General features: G+C 44.2%; 1 protein-coding gene across 2 annotated transcripts; it reads left to right on the forward strand.

Moving 5' to 3' along the window:
* Positions 1–310: 310 nt before the first annotated feature.
* bltp3b (bridge-like lipid transfer protein family member 3B) lies at positions 311–19791 on the forward strand. Of its 2 annotated transcripts, XM_058078406.1 has the most exons (24): positions 311–377; positions 567–656; positions 5395–5557; positions 5667–5705; positions 6972–7063; positions 7131–7320; positions 9078–9218; positions 9299–9466; positions 9544–9724; positions 10635–10718; positions 10800–10955; positions 11282–11394; positions 11468–11609; positions 11678–11871; positions 11950–12690; positions 12761–13362; positions 13651–13734; positions 13973–14121; positions 15868–16013; positions 16080–16230; positions 18157–18425; positions 18664–18775; positions 18859–18983; positions 19055–19791. In XM_058078406.1, the coding sequence occupies exons 1-24, from the start codon at positions 319–321 to the stop codon at positions 19184–19186; spliced, it is 4323 nt and encodes a 1440-aa protein (XP_057934389.1). In that variant the 5' UTR covers positions 311–318; the 3' UTR covers positions 19187–19791. The 2 variants fall into 2 exon arrangements, with proteins under 2 accessions (XP_057934389.1, XP_057934390.1); XM_058078407.1 differs by lacking the exon at positions 13651–13734 and having other exon boundaries at positions 19055–19788.
* Positions 19792–19979: the final 188 nt, after the last annotated feature.

Consider the following 19979-nt stretch of genomic DNA (forward strand, 5'->3'; position numbering starts at 1 on the left):
ACAATAAAAAGTCACGACAAAAAGTTCCTATTCATGTTCATGAGAGTACAAGTGAGTAAATGGTGTTAAACACGCAATTTACTTTCTGAACGCTGGAGGGCGCCAAAAAACTCTTATTGATATAAATATATAGCCACTATATTGCAATGCAGGGGTTTGGAGTTGAGTAAAAGACAATACAATATTAAATATTAAAACATTTCATTCAATTTGATGTTTTTGATTTCATATTGTATGTACGTCACAATTGCACCGAATATAAAACGGAATGAATTAAATAGCATGTGAATGTGTCAGTAGTTTCCGAGCAGACCCTGAATGCACCACAACAGCACACCCAGCCCCGGTGACAGGAGACGCTGTTCGCGGTCGTCCAGGTGCTCTCTTCGGGTTACTCCTCTCTCCATCCCCCCCCCCCTCTTTTGTTGAAGTATCCTGGGTGAATAGGAGTACAACCGTGCTATGCTTTGTCCCCGACCCCCACTCCCGGAGAAATGAAGCGGGAACGTGGTCCAGAATGAAGACGGCGACAGTTTGACTCGTCTGTTTGTCCACCCCCCCCCCAGGCCAGCCTGCTCGGACACCCGGCGGCAAGGACCTCTCGGCGGCGCCATGGCTGGGCTCATTAAGAAGCAGATCTTGAAGCATCTCTCCAGGTCAGTGCGGAGGGAGGGTGTCACGGAACCAACCGTCACGGAGCTTATCGAGGCTAATTACGTGAACGCAACTGTTATATATGACTTAAAAAAGTGTACACGGTGGATTAGCGGGTGTTGTCGACCCACGTAGCCGCATTGTGACGACTGTCAACCGCGGTTCGCCTCCCGGTGACCCTCGCTAGCCGGCTAGGCTACTAGCATTGTTTAGCTAGCAGGCTAGCCCGGTGCTAATCCCTCGACAGCGCTGATGGTGACAGGTTGAACCGGTCGTTCGACTCCTTGTCAGATTTATTAAAACAACAATCTCAGCTTTGTGAATCTGACAACCAAATTATGACACATTTTAACGTGAATTAAACGCACACGAAGCAAACGCATCAAGATGCCTTAATGGTCAAGTTATATTAGCAAGGTGTGCTTGCTTCAACTTCTTACTTCCTTTGTGCTCACGTTCGATCAATAACACCTTTGTTTTGACTCCAAACAAGCACATTTTGTTCTTTGTTATCCTTAACGATGATTAAGATAATTTGCTGCATTGACGTTTTCATGTACGTTTTATATATATATATATATATATATATATAAATGTGAATGGTATATTCTTATCACGCAGTTTCCTCAGGAGACTTCCTGGTTGAGCTTGTGTGACGTCACACAGCGCCCACAGCCTACCTGCTACCTTTAACCTGAAGCACAGTTGACCACATTTACTAGCTATTCAGGCAAATACATCTTCTTTTAGAGTTTCAGATATTTTTTAACAAACCAGACCGCATAGTAATATAATACTATTGCCATAAAGAGATACATAAAACAAAATAATACAAAAAATAAACAAAAAAGAAAAGCAAATAGAAGATGCGTGAGTGACAGATAGCAGCAAACTGTTAAATACTACTTTAATACAAAATGAGGGAACAATTGGTGTGCCTCGAAGTGGCAAAACCATTCTTTTGTCTTGCCCAAAAAATGTACAATATTAAAATTTAAAAACACGTTTTTTTTTTTTTTACTTTAATCCAAAATGATGACACAATGAACGTGCCAATGGGCATATTAGCATGCCTACAAGCGACAAAAAGACCATATTTTTGTCGTGGACCTCTTTTGTCAATAAAAAATACAGAATATAAAATGTTATGTTTTTTCACTTTAATCCAAAATGATGACACAATGAACGTGCCAATGGGCATATTAGCATGCCTACAAGCGACCGAAAGACCATATTCCTCTTTTGTCAATAAAAAATACAGAATATAAAATGTTATGTTTTTTCACTTTAATCCAAAATGATGACACAATGAACGTGCCAATGGGCATATTAGCATGCCTACAAGCGACAAAAAGACCATATTTTTGTCGTGGACCTCTTTTGTCAATAAAAAATACAGAATATAAAATGTTATGTTTTTTCACTTTAATCCAAAATGATGACACAATGAACGTGCCAATGGGCATATTAGCATGCCTACAAGCGACCGAAAGACCATATTCCTCTTTTGTCAATAAAAAATACAGAATATAAAATGTTATGTTTTTTCACTTTAATCCAAAATGATGACACAATGAACGTGCCAATGGGCATATTAGCATGCCTACAAGCGACAAAAAGACCATATTTTTGTCGTGGACCTCTTTTGTCAATAAAAAATACAGAATATAAAATGTTATGTTTTTTCACTTTAATCCAAAATGATGACACAATGAACGTGCCAATGGGCATATTAGCATGCCTACAAGCGACCGAAAGACCATATTCCTCTTTTGTCAATAAAAAATACAGAATATAAAATGTTATGTTTTTTCACTTTAATCCAAAATGATGACACAATGAACGTGCCAATGGGCATATTAGCATGCCTACAAGCGACAAAAAGACCATATTTTTGTCGTGGACCTCTTTTGTCAATAAAAAATACAGAATATAAAATGTTATGTTTTTTCACTTTAATCCAAAATGATGACACAATGAACGTGCCAATGGGCATATTAGCATGCCTACAAGCGACCGAAAGACCATATTCCTCTTTTGTCAATAAAAAATACAGAATATAAAATGTTATGTTTTTTCACTTTAATCCAAAATGACGGAACAACAAACCTTTGTTGTAAAAAAATAATATTTATATTAAATAAAATAATTTTCAAATGAGATCTAAATTTCTGTTTCATTTGTTGTCTTTTTTGTACATTAAAAACTGAATAAAAAAAATAAAAATTAAAATGTAAAAAAAAACCCTGTTTGAAATACTGGAGAAAATATTATTTATATTATATTAATATTATTTATTATTATTATTATTATTATTATTTAAATATTTATTCATTTATTTGTACTGTACAGAGTGAACTTAAAAATAAAAGCATCTTGCACCCCCCTGATAGTTCCCCGCGCCACCCCCAGGGGGGCCCCGCCCCACTACTTGAGAAGCACTGCTTTAGAGTCACCAGTAATCTCCAGTGTGAGCACGAATTTGCGTTGGCGGGTACCAGTGCACGATGGCGGCGCTTTAACTTGTGCCGCATTCGCGTCAACACTGACAGGAAGTGAATGGACGAGTGCTGATGTCACCCGGTCACCCCGTTGGTGGTCAGACGGCATCATTACACACAATGTTTAGTCAACCTCTGTGTGGGATGATTCACACTGTCAGTGGGTGTGCTTCCACGGCCCCGGCCTGTGTTGTGGGTGTCAACAACCAACACGAGTCACACCGTCCTCGCCGTTTGGGCTGCGATGAGAACAGGACTCTTTGTTTGTGTTTGATGGCTCATCCGAAGCCACGATACGCGCTCATTGCGGCGTCGTGGGTGCGGATAAAGTACCCGTAGCGTGGATAGGAGAGTGATATTTGCTTTCTCCTTCACGCTAACCTTCATCTCCTCCGGGTGATAAATATTCGTCGTCCTTCACAGACGATGCTGCACGACAGCTGGAGCCGGCGTGACGCCGTTGTGATGTTTTGGCCGTCTCTTTGCACTTTAACACTGCAGTGGCAAGGAGAATTTGATTTGCATTTTTTTACCCTTTTTTCCTCCTTTAATGGCTACTTTATTTTTCTTCTCAATATTTCTATTTTGTAATATTATAATTGCTCCTTTTTGTCATAATATTTTGACTTTTTTTTCATTTTTCACCCTCATAAAATGTATATTCGTAGGAAAAAAGTAAAAATACAGCTGTTTTTTCTTGCATTTTTCAACCACTTTTCCTCCTTCAATGACTACTTTATTCATATCATAGTGTGACTTTTTTCTTCTAAATATTTCTATTTTATAATCTTATAATTACTCTTTTTTTGTCATAAATTTTTTGTTTTTTCTTTCATTTTTCACCCTCATAAAATGTCTATTTTTAGAAAAAATAAAAATAAAAATACAGCTCTTTTTGTCATCATGACACTTTTTTCTTGCATTTTTCACACACTTATCCTCATAAAATGACTTATGATTTTTTGTTGTTATATCTATTTTGTTTTATTACTCTTTAAAAAAATATAAGATATTTTTCATAGAAAATTGACATTTTCTTGCACTTTTCTTCAATTTTTTTTCTCATAAAATAACAATTTTATTGTTCGTATATTGTGAGTTTGTGTGTGTTTTTAAAATAATTTTATTTTTGTAATATTCCTACTTTATTGATGTTTATTTTGCATTTTTCTGACTTTTTTCTTTCATTTTTCACCCTCATAAAATGTCTATTCTTAGAAAAAAAAGTAAAAATACAGCTGTTTTTCTCATCATGCCCCTTTTTTCTTGCATTTTTCACTCACTTTTCCTCATAAAATGACTGATTTTTTGCTGTTTTTGTTGTTATATCTATTTAGTTTTATTATTCTTTAAACAAAAATATTACAATATTTTTCTCATAATATTGTGACATTTTCTTGCACTTTTCCTCAATTTTTTTGAACAATTTTATTGTTCGTATATTGTGAGTTTGTGTGTGTTTTTAAAATAATTTTATTTTTGTAATATTCCTACTTTATTGATGTTTATTTTGCATTTTTCTGACTTTTTTTCCAATATTTCCTAAAATGACTCCTAAAATGTACTTTTTTTGACATACGCCGACATAAATAGTCTTTGCTTTTTTTTATTATTGCACAGCAGCATATGCAAACTATGCTGACTTATTGATGAAGCGGTATGAATGGAATCAACAGGACATTTGATCGTGGCCGAGGATGAATATTTCACCGCTAGGCCCCGAGACGCTTGAGCAGAAGCATACCGAACATATACGTATGTTGGTGCGTTTTGTGTTTGTGGCTCCAGTGTTCAGGTTGTGTCTGCCGTTGCTGAATAATTTACGGAACTGGAGAAGAACGTGACGCTGGCTGGCAGGAGGAGGTGTGGATTGGAAAGAGGCTCTTGCATTGTGTTTCTCCTCCGACACGCCAACTCCACATATAACATTTAGTGTCAGCGCAACCTTGCTAGCAAGAGAAGCAGTCAACAGGAGGCTAGAAACACCGAGGTCATGTGTGTTTAGATGTATTTATTGAACCAAAGAGCAAACCCAGTGAAGAAAAAAACAGTCCAAAGTGCTCATATTGGTCTGTAACTGTACTCAAAGCAGTACTTTTTATCCTCATTGTACTTCCCAGTACTCCTATTTTTGCACATTCAACGATGCATCAAACAGTTGGCGTCTGTTTGCGTGTCAAAAAAAAAACACACACAGCTGATCTCCAATCTGCCGCTTTCTCTCCTCTGCATCCGACAGGTTTGCCAAGAACCTTTCCCCCGACAAGATCAACCTGAGCACGCTGAAGGGGGAGGGCCAGCTCACCAACCTGGAGCTGGATGAAGAGGTGCTGCAGAGCCTGCTGGACTTGCCCACCTGGCTGGCCATCAACCGCGTGTGCTGCAACAAGGCCGCCATCAGGGTGAGAAGCGGCGCCTAACATTGCAGCAATCTGGACGTCAGTCCGAGCCACGCGTTCTATTACCTTCATTAACAGTAATGCATTTTTTTTTACGTTTTCCCCCCCGCAGATCCCATGGACCAAGTTAAAGACCCACCCCATCTCTCTGGTACGTTTACAAAAACAAACCCACTGTCATTCACAGCTGTGGCTGTAGGCAACGTCCTGGTGTCTTTTTTTTTTTTTTAAATAAACAGTTTCCGATCTTCCAAATATGATTTTTAACATTATTAGAGCACCTAGACATGAAATAGCACCCCTATAGTCACCTTGACACTCCTATTACCCTATATAGTATATATAAACAGAGAAAATAAGACATATTAGGCATAGTATACCTTTTTACAACCTTAGAAACATGTTTTTTAAATCATTAGAGCCCTCTAGACATGAAATAACACCCCTATAGTCACCTTTACACTCCTATTACCCTATATAGTATATATACACAGAGAAAATAATACATATTAGGCATAGTATACCTTTTTACACACATTTTTAAAAAATCATTAGAGCCCTCTAGACATGAAATAGCACCCCTATAATCACCTTTACACTCCTATTACCTATATAGTATATATAAACAGAGAAAATAAGACATATTAGGCATAGTATACCTTTTTACAACCTTAGAAACATGTTTTTTTAAATCATTAGAGCCCTCTAGACATGAAATAACACCCCTATAGTCACCTTTACACACCTATTACCCAATATAGTATCTATAAACAGAGAAAATAAGACATATTAGGCATAGTATACCTTTTTACAACCTTAGAAACACGTTTTTTTAAATCATTAGAGCCCTCTAGACATGAAATAACACCCCTATAGTCACCTTTACACTCCGATTACCTAATATAGTAGTATATGTAAACACAAAAAATAAGACATATTGGGCATAGTATACCTTTTTACAACCTTAGAACCATGTTTTTTTAAATTGTTAGAGCCCTCTAGACATGAAATAACACCCCTATAGTCACCTTTACACTCCGATTACCTAATATAGTAGTATATGTAAACACAAAAAATAAGACATATTGGGCATAGTATACCTTTTTACAACCTTAGAACCATGTTTTTTTAAATCATTAGAGCCCTCTTGACACGAAATAGCACCCCTATGGGCACCTTTACACTCCTATTACCCAATATAGTATAAATAAACAGAGAAAATAGACATATTAGAATATGAAGAACATAACAGAATCACACATTAGCTGGTTCTTGTGTAGAAATATTATGAGAATAAATTTTAGTTGAAAAAATACACATAATACACAAATTTAATTATGTGTATTTTTTTATGTCATATGAAGTTGAAGAGACAATGAAAGTAACATTTCTGGTTCTTGGTGTTCTCGCTGTTCAGACACTGGATAAAGTGGAAATGGAAATGAGCACCTGCGATGAGCCCCGCGCCCCCAACGGCCCCTCCCCCATCGCGACAGCATCGGGTCAAAGGTGAGCAACACAGGAAGTGAAAGTCAGTGTCGCGAGTCCTCATTGACGTCCCGTACCTGCGTCCCAGCGAGTACGGCTTTGCCGAGAAGGTGGTGGAGGGGATGTCCCTGTCCATCAACTCCATCGTGATCCGGATCAGCGCCAAGGCCTTCAACGCCTCCTTCGAGCTCTCCCAGCTGCAGGTCTACAGCGTCAACACCAGCTGGGGCATCAGCGACCTGCGCTTCACTCGCATCCAGGACCCTCAGAGGGGGGAGGTAAGCGGCTTCACCTGCTCTGGACCCGCGATCTTCCAAATATGATTTTTAACATTATTAGAGCACCTAGACATGAAATAGCACCCCTATAGTCACCTTTACACTCCTATTACCCAATATAGTATATATACACAGAGAAAATAAGACATATTGGGCATAGTATACCTTTATACACACGTTTTTTTTAAATCATTAGAGCCCTCCTGACATGTTATAACACCCCTATTGGCACCGTTACACTCCTGTTACCCAATATAGTGTATATATACACAGAGAAAATAAGACCTATTAGCATAGTATAACTTTTTACAACCTTAGAAACATGTTTTTTTTAAGTCATTAGAGCCCTCTAGACATGAAATAGCACCCCTATAGTCACCTTTACATTCCTATCACCCAATATAGTACATGTAAACACAGAAAATAAGACATATTAGGCATAGTATACCTCTTTACAACCTTAGAAACACGTTTTTTAAATCATTAGAGCCCTCTAGACATGAAATAGCACCCCTATAGTCACCTTTACACTCCTATTACCCAAAATAGTATATATACACACAGAAAATAAGACATATTAGGCATAGTATACCTTTTTACAACCTTAGAAGCAAGTTTTTTTAATCATTAGAGCCCTCTAGACATGAAATAGCACCCCTATAGTCACCTTTACATTCCTATTACCCAATATAGTACATGTAAACACAGAAAATAAGACATATTAGTCATAGTATACCTTTTTACAACCTTAGAAGCAAGTTTTTTAAATCATTAGAGCCCTCTAGACATGAAATAGCACCCCTATAGTCACCTTTACATTCCTATTACCCAATATAGTACATGTAAACACAGAAAATAAGACATATTAGGCATAGTATACCTTTTTACAACCTTAGAAGCAATGTTTTTAATCATTAGAGCCCTCTAGACATGAAATAGCACCCCTATAGTCACCTTTACATTCCTATTACCCAATATAGTATATATAAACAGAGAAAATAAGACATATTAGGCATAGTATACCTTTTTACAACCTTAGAAACACGTTTTTTTTAATCATTAGAGCCCTCCAGACATGAAATAACACCCCTATAGTCACCTTTACACTCCTATTACCCAATATAGTATATATACACACAGAAAATAAGACATATTAGGCATAGTATACCTTTTTACAACCTTAGAAACACGTTTTTTTAATCATTAGAGCCCTCTAGACATGAAATAGCACCCCTATAGTCACCTTTACACTCCTATTACCCAATATAGTACATGTAAACAGAGAAAATAAGACATGTTAGGCATAGTATACCTTTTTACAACCTCAGAAACATGTTTTTTTATCATTAGAGCCCTCTAGACATGAAATAGCACCCCTATAGTCACCTTTACACTCCTATTACCCAATATAGTATATATAAACAGAGAAAATAAGACATATTAGGCATAGTATACCTCTTTACAACCTTAGAAACACGTTTTTTAAATCATTAGAGCCCTCTAGACATGAAATAGCACCCCTATAGTCACCTTTACACTCCTATTACCCAATATATTATATATAAACAGAGAAAATAAGACCTATTAGCATAGTATACCTTTTTACAACCTTAGAAACATGTTTTTTCCATCATTAGAGCCCTCTAGACATGAAATAGCACCCCTATAGTCACCTTTACATTCCTATTACCGAGAGAACAGAGAAAATAATCGTTAGACCCGCAATGAGCTAAGACCCGTATTTGCATGCGGTCCAGATCCTCACCTTCAAGGAGATCAGCTGGCAGATGATCCGCATCGAGGCCGACGCCATTCACAGCGCCGAACACGAGATGCTGAGCGCCCCCATCCGCCTCATCACCAACCAGTCCAAGATCAGAGTCACTCTCAAGCGACGGGTCAGGAACGCCGCACGCCGCGGAACATTCCTCCCCCCCGAGTAACGTCGTCACGTGAGATCTTCTCCTCCTCCATCCAGATCAAGGATTGTAACGTGGTGGCCTCCAAGCTGGTTCTCATCCTGGACGACCTGCTGTGGGTGCTGACCGACTCGCAGCTGAAAGCCATGGTGCAGTACGCCAAGTCCCTCAGCGAAGCCATGGAGAAGTCGGCGCAGCAGAGGAAGAGCATGGCCACAGAGGACCAGGTACCATCAAAAGCTTATTTTGCTTCAACGCTCCAGAAGAAACCTTCTCATCGCTACTTTGTCCTCCTGCGCGCCAGGCGTCGTCCGCCCCGCCCTCATCCCAGCAGGTACGCACGCAGCAGACGTCCGCGGCCGGCGACCAGAGCGCCACCATGGCCAAGCTGTTCAGCGACTACGACGTGTGCGAGACGTCGCATCACCTGCAGATCAAACACCTGGACTTGCACATCTGCGACGACATCCACGCCGTGGATAAAGGTAGCCACGCCCACTCATACCCTTTTCTACAATACGGTAATCCCTCGTTTGTGGCGGTTGATTAATAATAATAATAATAATAATAATAATAATAATAATATAATGTAGGGCGGCACGGTGGTCAAGTGGTTAGTGCGCAGACCTCACAGCTAGGAGACCAGGGTTCAATTCCACCCTCGACCATCTCTGTGTGGAGTTTGCAGGTTACTCCGGTTTCCTCCCACATTCCAAACATGCTAGGTTAATTAGCCACTCCAAATTGTCCATAGGTATGAATGTGAGTGTGAATGGTTGTTTGTCTATATGTGCCCTGTGATTGGCTGGCCACCAGTCCAGGGTGTACCCCGCCTCTCTCCTGAAGACAGCTGGGATAGGCTCCGGCACCCCCGCGACCTTCGTGAGGATAAGTGGTAGAAAATGAATGAATGAATGAATAATAATATAATGTAGGGCGGCACGGTGGTCAAGTGGTTAGTTCGCAGACCTCACAGCTAGGAGACCAGGGTTCAATTCCACCCTCGACCATCTCTGTGTGGAGTTTGCATGGTACTCCGGTTTCCTCCCACATTCCAAAAAACATGCTAGGTTAATTAGCCACTTCAAATTGTCCATAGGTATGAATGTGAGTGTGAATGGTTGTTTGTCTATATGTGCCCTGTGATTGGCTGGCTGGCTGGCCACCAGTCCAGGGTGTACCCCGCCTCTCGCCTGAAGACAGCTGGGATAGGCTCCAGCACCCCCCGCGACCCTCGTTAGGATAAGCGGTAGAAAATGAATGAATATAATGTAATGGTTGTTTATAACCTTATACTGTAAATACGTTTTTTAATCATCATTAGAGCCCCTCAGGCATGAAATAACACCCCTATAGTCACCTGTGCAGCTCAAACTTTGTTCTGTTCAATCGCAGCGATCAATAAGAGGATCACCGGCGGAGCCATGCAGCTTTCCTTCAGCTCCATCACGCTGGACTACTACCCCTTCCACCGAGCAGGTTTGACCCCCCCACAGGTCTCTCTGCGGCATCTTGACTCCGCCCATCTCTCTCTCTCTCTCTCTCTCTCTATCCAATCAGGCGACAGCTGTGCCCACTGGATGCACTGCAGCGAGGCCACCAAGACCAGAGAGGGTTGGGCGCGGAGCCTCCTGGATGAGTTCAAGTCCAACGTGGAGATGCTGAAGAGTGCGGTGCGGGACCAGCAGGGCGTGGCTCCTGCACACGGCTCACCTGGTAAACACACTCGGGTTTGATGCCTGTGAGGGAATGATGTCATCACACACACACATACACTGTGGGTTTTCTGTCCCCAGTGTCCGTTAGGGACGATGTGTATTGGCCTATTGGAGTAGGGCTTAGTGAGGCAGATGGAGGTCTGCTAGAGTGGAGCCCACAGTCCCAAGCCCAGTGCTGCTGGTGCCTGGAGCCAGGTACCACCGTGTGGTGCGTGTGTGCGGTGATACACACCTTGTGTGCGGCTCAGCGGTCTCCCCTCCTTTTTGAGGCCCCGGCTTCTCGCTTTTCTTTGCTGCTCTTCTCTCATTCTTCCTTCTTTTCAGGGAAGATCAGCACCTCCTCCAGCTCATCCTTCAGCCCTCCTCCTCAGAGCCCCAAAGCCCAGCTCATGTCCAGCTCTGTGGTCCTCAGGATGGCCGACTTCAGCATCTACCAGGTCAAATATTGGACCAAATCATCATCTCGTGTCTTCTTGTCTACTAACTTTTTTAGGATTTGATGGTTTTCAGGTGTCTACAGCAGACCAGCGTCGCTCCAGTCCCAAGACCATGATCTCCTGCAATAAAAAGTCCTTGTACCTTCCGCCTGAGATGCCGGCCATCCATGTGGAGTTTACGGAGTACTACTTCCCCGATGGAAAAGACTATCCGAGTAAGACCTCGTTTGTAGCAAATCCAACGTGAAGGTTTTTCTAACTAAATCACTTCCTGATCCATCAGTCCCGTGTCCCAACCTCTACGCCCAGCTGAACGCGCTGCAGCTGGTCCTGGATCCTCGAAGTCTGGTGTGGCTCAACCTTTTTGCTCTGGACCTCAGGCAGAGTCTGGAGCAGTTCATGGAGATCTACAAGCTCAACAACTCGCAGAAGCCCGACGAACACGTGGACATCAAGGTGGACGGCCTCATGCTGAAGGTGAGCACACCCCCGCGGGGGGGGGGGACACGGGGAGCTTCAGGAGCTGTCATCCGTTTATGGTTTCTCCTTCTTCAGCTGGTGATCCCCACCGATCGGGACCCCTCCTGTCCACCCAATCTGCCTCGCTCCATTTCCGTGCAGACGTCAGAGATGGTGGCCACCAACACCCGGCACCCGGCTAACTGCACCCGCGCCCACCTCGAGGCCCTCCTGCAGGGCTTCCAGGAGGAGCCCTTCTTCTCGTCCTCCTTTGTGTCATTCCCTCGTTCATCCTCATCCCTGCCTCTCCTTCACCCTCTTTTCCACTACCACGCCCATGAACAGGACACCAGGTTGCACGACATATACCGGGGCCTCGTGGTGCCCACCATGGGGGCGGACGCCCTCAAGATGCCAGCCGCCGCCGACTTTTGGGCGTTGCACTTTGCACAATTCTGGGTGGACTACGAGGGCACCCAAGGGGGCAAGGGACGACCGCAGCCTTTCGTGGACTCTTTCCCTCTCACCGTGTGGGCGTGTCAGCCCGCCAAGCTGCTCCAGCACCAGGAGAAGCTGAAATGTGCCGCCGGATCAAACGTCTCCCGAAGCACCTCCGTGGAGACGGCCGGGCGCCTGCAGCGGAAGCGCCTCCTGAAGGAATACTACAGCACCGACGGCGCAGCCACGCCGTCCCACAGCCCAAATCCTGCATCCGCGGCACCGAGTAATGGACTCCATAAACCGCAATCACTGGAGAGCTTACCTTCCTCGTCGTCGCCTAGCCAAGATGCTAACGTGCACGCGCTGGTTTACGTTCAGAAGCATTTAAGTGCTCAGGTATGTTCGCGCCGGACATCACGCGGTCGTTGCGGGAATGCCTGACGGCGTTGATGTGTGTTTTGACCAGGTGAGCCACCGCCAGTACGTGTTCCTGATGCGTCTGCAGCGCAGCATCAAAGCCCTGCAGCAGACCCTGCAGCAGGACCTGGAGGAGATGGGCTCCAAGAGGGACCGCAAGGCTCCGACGCAGCGGCCGGCGGACCACCGGCCCTTCACCGTTTGCCTGGGCCTCCTGCTCAAAAGCGCCGAGGTCTCGCTCCTCTTGAAGCCCGTCACGCAGCCGCCGGAAGGCTCGCAATCTCCTTTGGGGTCCGAGCTGTCCCCTGCGGAGAGCAGAACCACCTTGGAACCGGGGAGCAACAACAACAACGACGGCGGTCAAGACGGAGCAATGAAAGAGTCCTCCGCTGTGGATCAGCTCCTGTGCGCCGGCGTCCCCGACGGCAGAACCCAGCCGGGTCCCGAACCACTCATCCCCACCGCCGCGAGCACGGACTCAAATCACAAGTCCTCACTGGAGGAAAGAACTTCCGGGAGGTGGACTTCAGAAGAACGTGGGGAGATGGTTTTTGACGACACGCCAGTCGTCGGAGAATCCAGAGTCCAGTCATGTGACCCGCTTGGTGAGGACACCAAGGCCGCCGCCAAGATGCCTCAGTCGACATCCAGGTATTTATCTGACGTCACATGGACTCCGAGCAAAGTCAGTCTTGTAGGACATCAACCAGACTTCAAAGCGGCCTCATTTATCTCCTGGTTCATGTTCTACCATGAATATGAGCGATGCGTGCCGTTTGTCAGTATGGACGTCCACCTCAACACTCATTCTTGCTACGCAACCTTTCCCATTTCATCAACAAATTGTCCTAACTTCCTTTTTTGGCCTCTTTGACCTTGGCTTTAACCCCTGAAGCTTGTGTGTGTGTGTGTGTGTGTGTGTGTTCTCTCTCAATCAAGGAAAGGAAGTTTGTCTGTCGTTTCCGATCTCCTCAGCTCTTCATCTACCAGCAGATCCACCTCTCTTTATTCCATGTCAAACATGTAAGGCCCACATGGATCTGCGACTAGCCGTTCTAATGAGTGTGTGTCCATGTGTGTGTGTGTGTGTCGCGGACTCACACTCAACAGTTGCAAATACGTGTGCATGTATTTGCATGTGTGCATGACATCTCTGTGTGTTACACTGGATAGCGTGTCGTCCATGTTATATCTGGCCATGCATGAACGCTATTGTTTTGTACTAGATGGCGTGTGTCATGTGACTGTGTGTGCATTCTAGTGGACGTCTCATGCGGGACCGCTCCCAGTCCAGTTTCTCTGTGTCCTACAAGAACATGAAGAAGAGTCCGTCCCTGCAGTCGCTGGACAATATCTCCATAGACAGCTACCTGCTGGAGGACGGGGACACTTACAGTCTGATGGAAAGAGGTACACACACACACACACACACACACACACACACACACACACACACACACACACACACAAAGCTCATTTGACCCAAATAGTTTCCCGCCTAAACATGTAAAGTAGTAATGGTAATGGTTTAATTTCATTTGAACATGCATCAGATTACAATTGAATGCATCCCATAATCAGTTCACAGTTCAAAAGGAGTAGGAAGAAGCAAAGCTTATTAAATCCATCTGGTACTTTTACAATCAGTAACTGTTACATTTGTTCACTTCCTGCTTTCCATAATACAGTTTAAGTTTTTTTTGTTTTTGTTTTTGTTTTTTTTTTAAATAATGTACCTCGTACCAAAGTACAAGGTGATATGACCATACAATAACATATGTTACCATAGTAACCGCACATATAGTGATATATATATATATATATATATATATATATATATATATATATATATATATATAGCACATCATGACTGGTTCAAGACTCTTCATCCTTGTATTTAGCAAATTTATTTAATTTATTAATTTATTTTATAAATTTTTATAAATTTTTATTGAGTTTTTAAACATTTTTTTAATTTTTTTTATTTTTTGTCACGTACCGAAGTACAAGGTGATATGACCATACAATGACATAATGGGTACCATAGTAAGTGTCAATATAGTGATATATATATATATATATATATATATATATAGCACATCATGACTGGTTCAAGACTCTTCATCCTTGTATTTAGCAAATTTATTTTATTTATTAATTTATTTTATAAATTTTTATTAATTTTTATTGAGTTTTTAAACATTTTGTTTATTTTTTTTATTTTTTGTCACGTACCGAAGTACAAGGTGATATGACCATACAATGACATAATGGGTACCATAGTAAGTGTCAATATAGTGATATATATAGCACATCATGACTGGTTCAAGACTCTTCATCCTTGTATTTAGCAAATTTATTTTATTTATTAATTTATTTGATTAATTTTTATTAATTTTTATTTAGTTTTTAAACATTTTTTTATTTTTTATTTTTTGTCACATACCGAACTACGAGGTGATATGAGCATCCAATGACATAATGGGTACCATAGTAAGTGTCAATATAGTGATATATATATATAGCACATCATGACTGGTTGAAGACTCTTCATCCTTGTATTTAGCAAACATCAACTGCTTGTATTGTTTCTTGAATTGGCTCATCGTTGTGCATTGTTTGATTTCCTTACTCAATCCATTCCATAGTTTGATTCCACATACTGAAATGCTATGCTAACGCTAACGTAGTCCTAGCATAGAAGTGTTTCAAATGTACTTCTTCCCTGAGATCATATTTCTCCTCTCTTGTAGAGAAGTATTGGATGACATTTTTAGCTAATTGCTTATTTTTATTATTATCCTTACTGTGGTAGTGGTGCTCAATTTGTGAGCAAAAATGCCCTAAAAGACGTCCCTGAATGAGGCATGCTGGTGAAGAAGCATGTGGAGATAAACGGTGACTGCCGCTGAACTTCTGCGGCACGGTGACATGAGCACATTTCTCCGCAACAATCAGGAAGCTGGACTTGCTTCATGTTGTTACGCTACAGCTAAGCTGAGAGCCTCAAGTCTTACTTTTATTCTGCTTTTTTTGTTGTTTACACAAGGCCATAACATATCATTTTCACCGGCCTCCACCGCCACTTCTAACCAAAAGGTGGCAGCATTGTGCAACATTAGAGGAAGTATGTTTTTTTTTTCTTTTCCTGCACAGATGATATGTCCATCTCGGGATTCAAGGCCGCTGTCAGCGAGCAGAGCGCCACCGAGAGCGCCGCCGTCACAGAACAGGAGGGAGCCGTGTCCCCGGACACCGTCAGCGCCACGTCGCAAAGCATGGAGGAGCCCACTAAGGATATTGTAAGATGTCTGCGTCTGTACACACGCATGTGCGTGATGTGTAATTATGGCGTGTGTCCGTCCAAGGTGTCCGTGCTGGTGCTGAAGGTGCACTCGGTGTGCGTGGGCGTGGAGGCGGTGGGCGAGAACGCGGCCCTGGCTCTGGAGGTGGACAAGGTGACGCCCAACCAGCTGGGCAACGTCAGCCTCAGGCAGTACCTCAGCAGCCGCAGCCTGGGTGAGCCGAGCGTGCCGCCACACTTTTTACAGCGCGGTGACGCACGAAAAATCCACTCACTCGCGCCTCGGCCCGTCGTATACAGAAGTGTGGAATTGTACATAACGGCCTAGCGTAGTCTCAGTCTTATTGACCTGGCTGTAACTCCCCACAGGTATGGTGTGTTCAATGCCTGCTCAGAGCAGTCAAGGTAACGTTGGTGATCTGCCACTTGCCGTGCGTGCTCATGTTTGCGTGTGGGATACTTTTATTTTTGTATTTTTTTGTCCCCCTCCTCTGGCCGAAATGCTATTTGCTGCACTCAGGACTTGCTTGCGCTGCAGCTGCACTCTGACGGTTTGCAGATGAAATCACGCGTGTGCGATTCCAGCTGTGTTTTGGTTTGGTCTGTAGCGGTCGCTCTAGTTGTGATGGAGAAGAAGAAGAAGAAGAAGAAGCCACGTGATTGGAGGTCAGAGTGCGTGGAACATGATGGCTTCACTCCATCACGTTTTTTTTTCAACAATACATGAATTAACAAGGCTGCACGGTGGATGAGTGGTTCGCGCGCAGACCTCGCAGCTAGGAGACTCGAGTTCAATTCCACCCTCGGCTATCTCTGTGTGGAGTTTTTCATGTTCTCACATTCCAACAACATGCTAGGTTAATTAGCGACTCCAAATTGTCCATAGGTATGAATGTGAGTGTGAATGGTTGTTTGTCTATATGTGCCCTGTGATTGGCTGGCTGGCCACCAGCCCCGAAGACAACTGGGATAGGCTCCAGCACCCCCCCCCCCCCCCCCCCCGGCGACCCTCGTGAGGAAAAGCGGTAGAAAAAGAATGAATATTACAAGGGGCCAAGTGGTTAGCACGCAGGCCACACAGCTAGGAGACCCGAGTTCAATTCCACCCTCGGCTATCTCTGTGTGGAGTTTTTCATGTTCTCCCCGTGCATGCGCGGGTTTTCTCCGGGTACTCCGGTTTCCTCCCACATTCCAAAAACATGCTAGGTTAATTAGCCACTCCAAATTGTCCATAGATATGAATGTGAGTGTGAATGGTTGTTTGTCTATATGTGCCCTGTGATTGGCTGGCTGGCCACCAGTCCAGGGTGTACCCCGCCTCTCAGCTGGGATAGGCTCCAGCACTAACCCCCCCGAACCCTCGTGGGAAAAAAGCGGTCGAAAGCGGTTTTGTAGCTAAAATGAACTGAACTGTGACCTTAAAAACATTGAACTCTTTCTCTCTCTGTGTGTGTGTGTGTGTGTGTGTGGCCCTTTAAGAGGCTAAATTTGACAGTAATAGACTGAGCGCTCCCATTACTTGCAACATTAAGCCCGCAACCTTAAACGTGCGTGCGACTTAAATGAATCTCAAATCTTCCTTGCCGCCTGACTCACCTCCCCTCCCTCCTCCTCTCCTCCATACTCCCTCCTCTCCTCCATCCTCCCTCCTCTCCTCTCCTCCATCATCTCACCACTGCAGCAGACTTTGCAGTTTCAGTCCAGTGATTCCTGGCGATGAGCGTTTCCTCTCGCTGCTTGCACCTACAGCATCCCTCCCTCCCTCCCTCTCTCTCTCCCCCCGCCGCCTCACGCCACACTTCCCGCGTCTGCATTGAAAAAATGTCATTTTATCATCTGAGTAAACCTGACATTCAATATGAGAGCGTGTGTAATTGGACCTGCTGCTGTTATTAAGCCAGCGCTGCCTCAGAAAGCGCGCCATCGCACTCTTTGCTGTTGTGATGACTTTTCCCCCTCTCTCTCTCTCTCTCCCTCTCAAGTCTCAGCGCCGCCACTTCCTGCCCGACGCCTCGCTACTCTCATTCAAAGACAAAATGAGACGCCGTGGCACCCCTTTTGTCTTATTTCCCACGTGTGAAAAGGCCGTACTCATGCAACGCCGGTTTAAACAAATATGGCTGCCTGTGTCCCCCTTTCAGCCGGCGCAGAAGTCAGCTCCCCGTCAGCAGCGGGCCGCCACCGCAGCCGGCCCCCGGAGGTGCGGGCCCGCCTGGAGAGCGGCCCTCGCGCCGCCGCCCACTCGCCGCTGGCCGAGCGCAACGGCTTCCTGCAGCTGCGCCTGCACGGGTACCGGGCGAGCCTCCTGATGTCCACGTTGCGCAACCTGGCCCAGTTCCTGGAGGATGACACGGCGCCGCAGGTGCTGCCCATGGAGATCAGCGTCGTGGATGCGCGCGTGGACTTGAAGGTGGGAGTCAGGGTCATACCCTAAAGTACTTGTAGACCCTCACCTTCTGGTAGACCGGAGATCACGTTGACAGCTCGGGCGTTTAGCGCTATGCTAGCGGAACCCGGCAGGTGACATCGGCGCCCTTACTGGCGTCACTATTTGATATGATTTCATTGCGGAAAAGCACACTTCCGTTTTTCCGCTGAGTCCATTCATGCGGAAAGATGAGTCGTTCACCTCCGGTCTTCCTCCGCAGGACGACGGTCCACGCGACAGCCTCTCCGACTCGGAGCCGTCGCCCATCACGCTGCACGTGGACACGCTGGTCATACACAGAAGAGATGACGGCGCCTTCTCCATCTCCGGAGGTGAGACGCCCGCACGTGCACGCGCGCTGACTCACCGCTGTTAGATAACCCCGCCTCCGTTCTCCGTCTCCGCCCCCTCACAGCGGAGGCCGGGCGCCGTAGCCGCAGCGAAGACAGCGTCCTGTGTTCGCTTCCCGTGGACGCAGATGCCAAAGGGACGCACATGCAAGCTCCGCCCGCTAGCCCTCGTCCGTCACTGCGTGAAAATGTAAACGAGTTTAAACATTCTATTTTTAGCTCTACATGATCACCTGATTAATTTGTCCTCTACGCTTTCAGATGCTCATGGAGGAGAACGACTGCTTGAAAGTGGAGTTGTCCCGGGCCAAAATGGCGTTGGCCGAAGTTCAGATGGAAAGAGACTCTCTGCTCCACCAAATGAAGAACCTCAAGGTCACGAACCCCAGCTAGCCAATCAGGTGCCGGGACAGGAGCGGGATAGTCACTCCTTTTAGAAAGCAATGCAGTGCAGAATCGGGAGAAAAAAAAAACTGATTTTTTTTTTTTACCCTGTGTGAGTGTGCAACAAATGATGGGGACTACGAACAAAACAGAATCAAAACGGAATCAAAACGGAATCTTGAATGTCACAAAGTCCGAGCAATGATCAATTTTGCACTGCACTCACAGACCGGGGGGGGCGTTTTGTGCTCTTATTTGTGTGTGCGCTGAACTAGAATGTGAACACAAAGCTCTTCTGCAGTGTTTCTGTTGAATGTGTGTGTGTGTGTGTGTGTGTGTGTGTGTTGGCGACAACAAGCATTCCCAGAGTTTTTTTTTTTTTTTTTTTAACACTTGAGTTCCGCAAGTACAAAAAAAAAACCCCAAAACATTTGCTTCCCGCCTATTTTTCTAGAGAATAACAAACTTCCGGTGTACTTTGCAGGTGTACACTCAAGCCCCGCCCACTTCATTTGTGTAGAACTGTCAAAAGGAACACCTTCGCCAAAACATTTTGTCTGTCAAAGCTGCTGAAATGCCGTTAAGAAAATAAATAGGATCAATAATTTAAGTGTAAAATGGCTGCGTTTTCATACATGGTCATGACATTCCATACCTCTTTTCACCGGGACCTCACAGAAAAGACGTTAAAAATAGACTAAAGTGTACCGGTGACCTTGATAATATCATATAATCACATATTTTATTATTATTTATGTATATTTACATGACATTCTAAATTCAAAACAAACACTCAGGACTT

Source organism: Doryrhamphus excisus, chromosome 7, assembly GCF_030265055.1.
Source record: "Doryrhamphus excisus isolate RoL2022-K1 chromosome 7, RoL_Dexc_1.0, whole genome shotgun sequence".
Classification (NCBI taxonomy): domain Eukaryota; kingdom Metazoa; phylum Chordata; class Actinopteri; order Syngnathiformes; family Syngnathidae; genus Doryrhamphus; species Doryrhamphus excisus.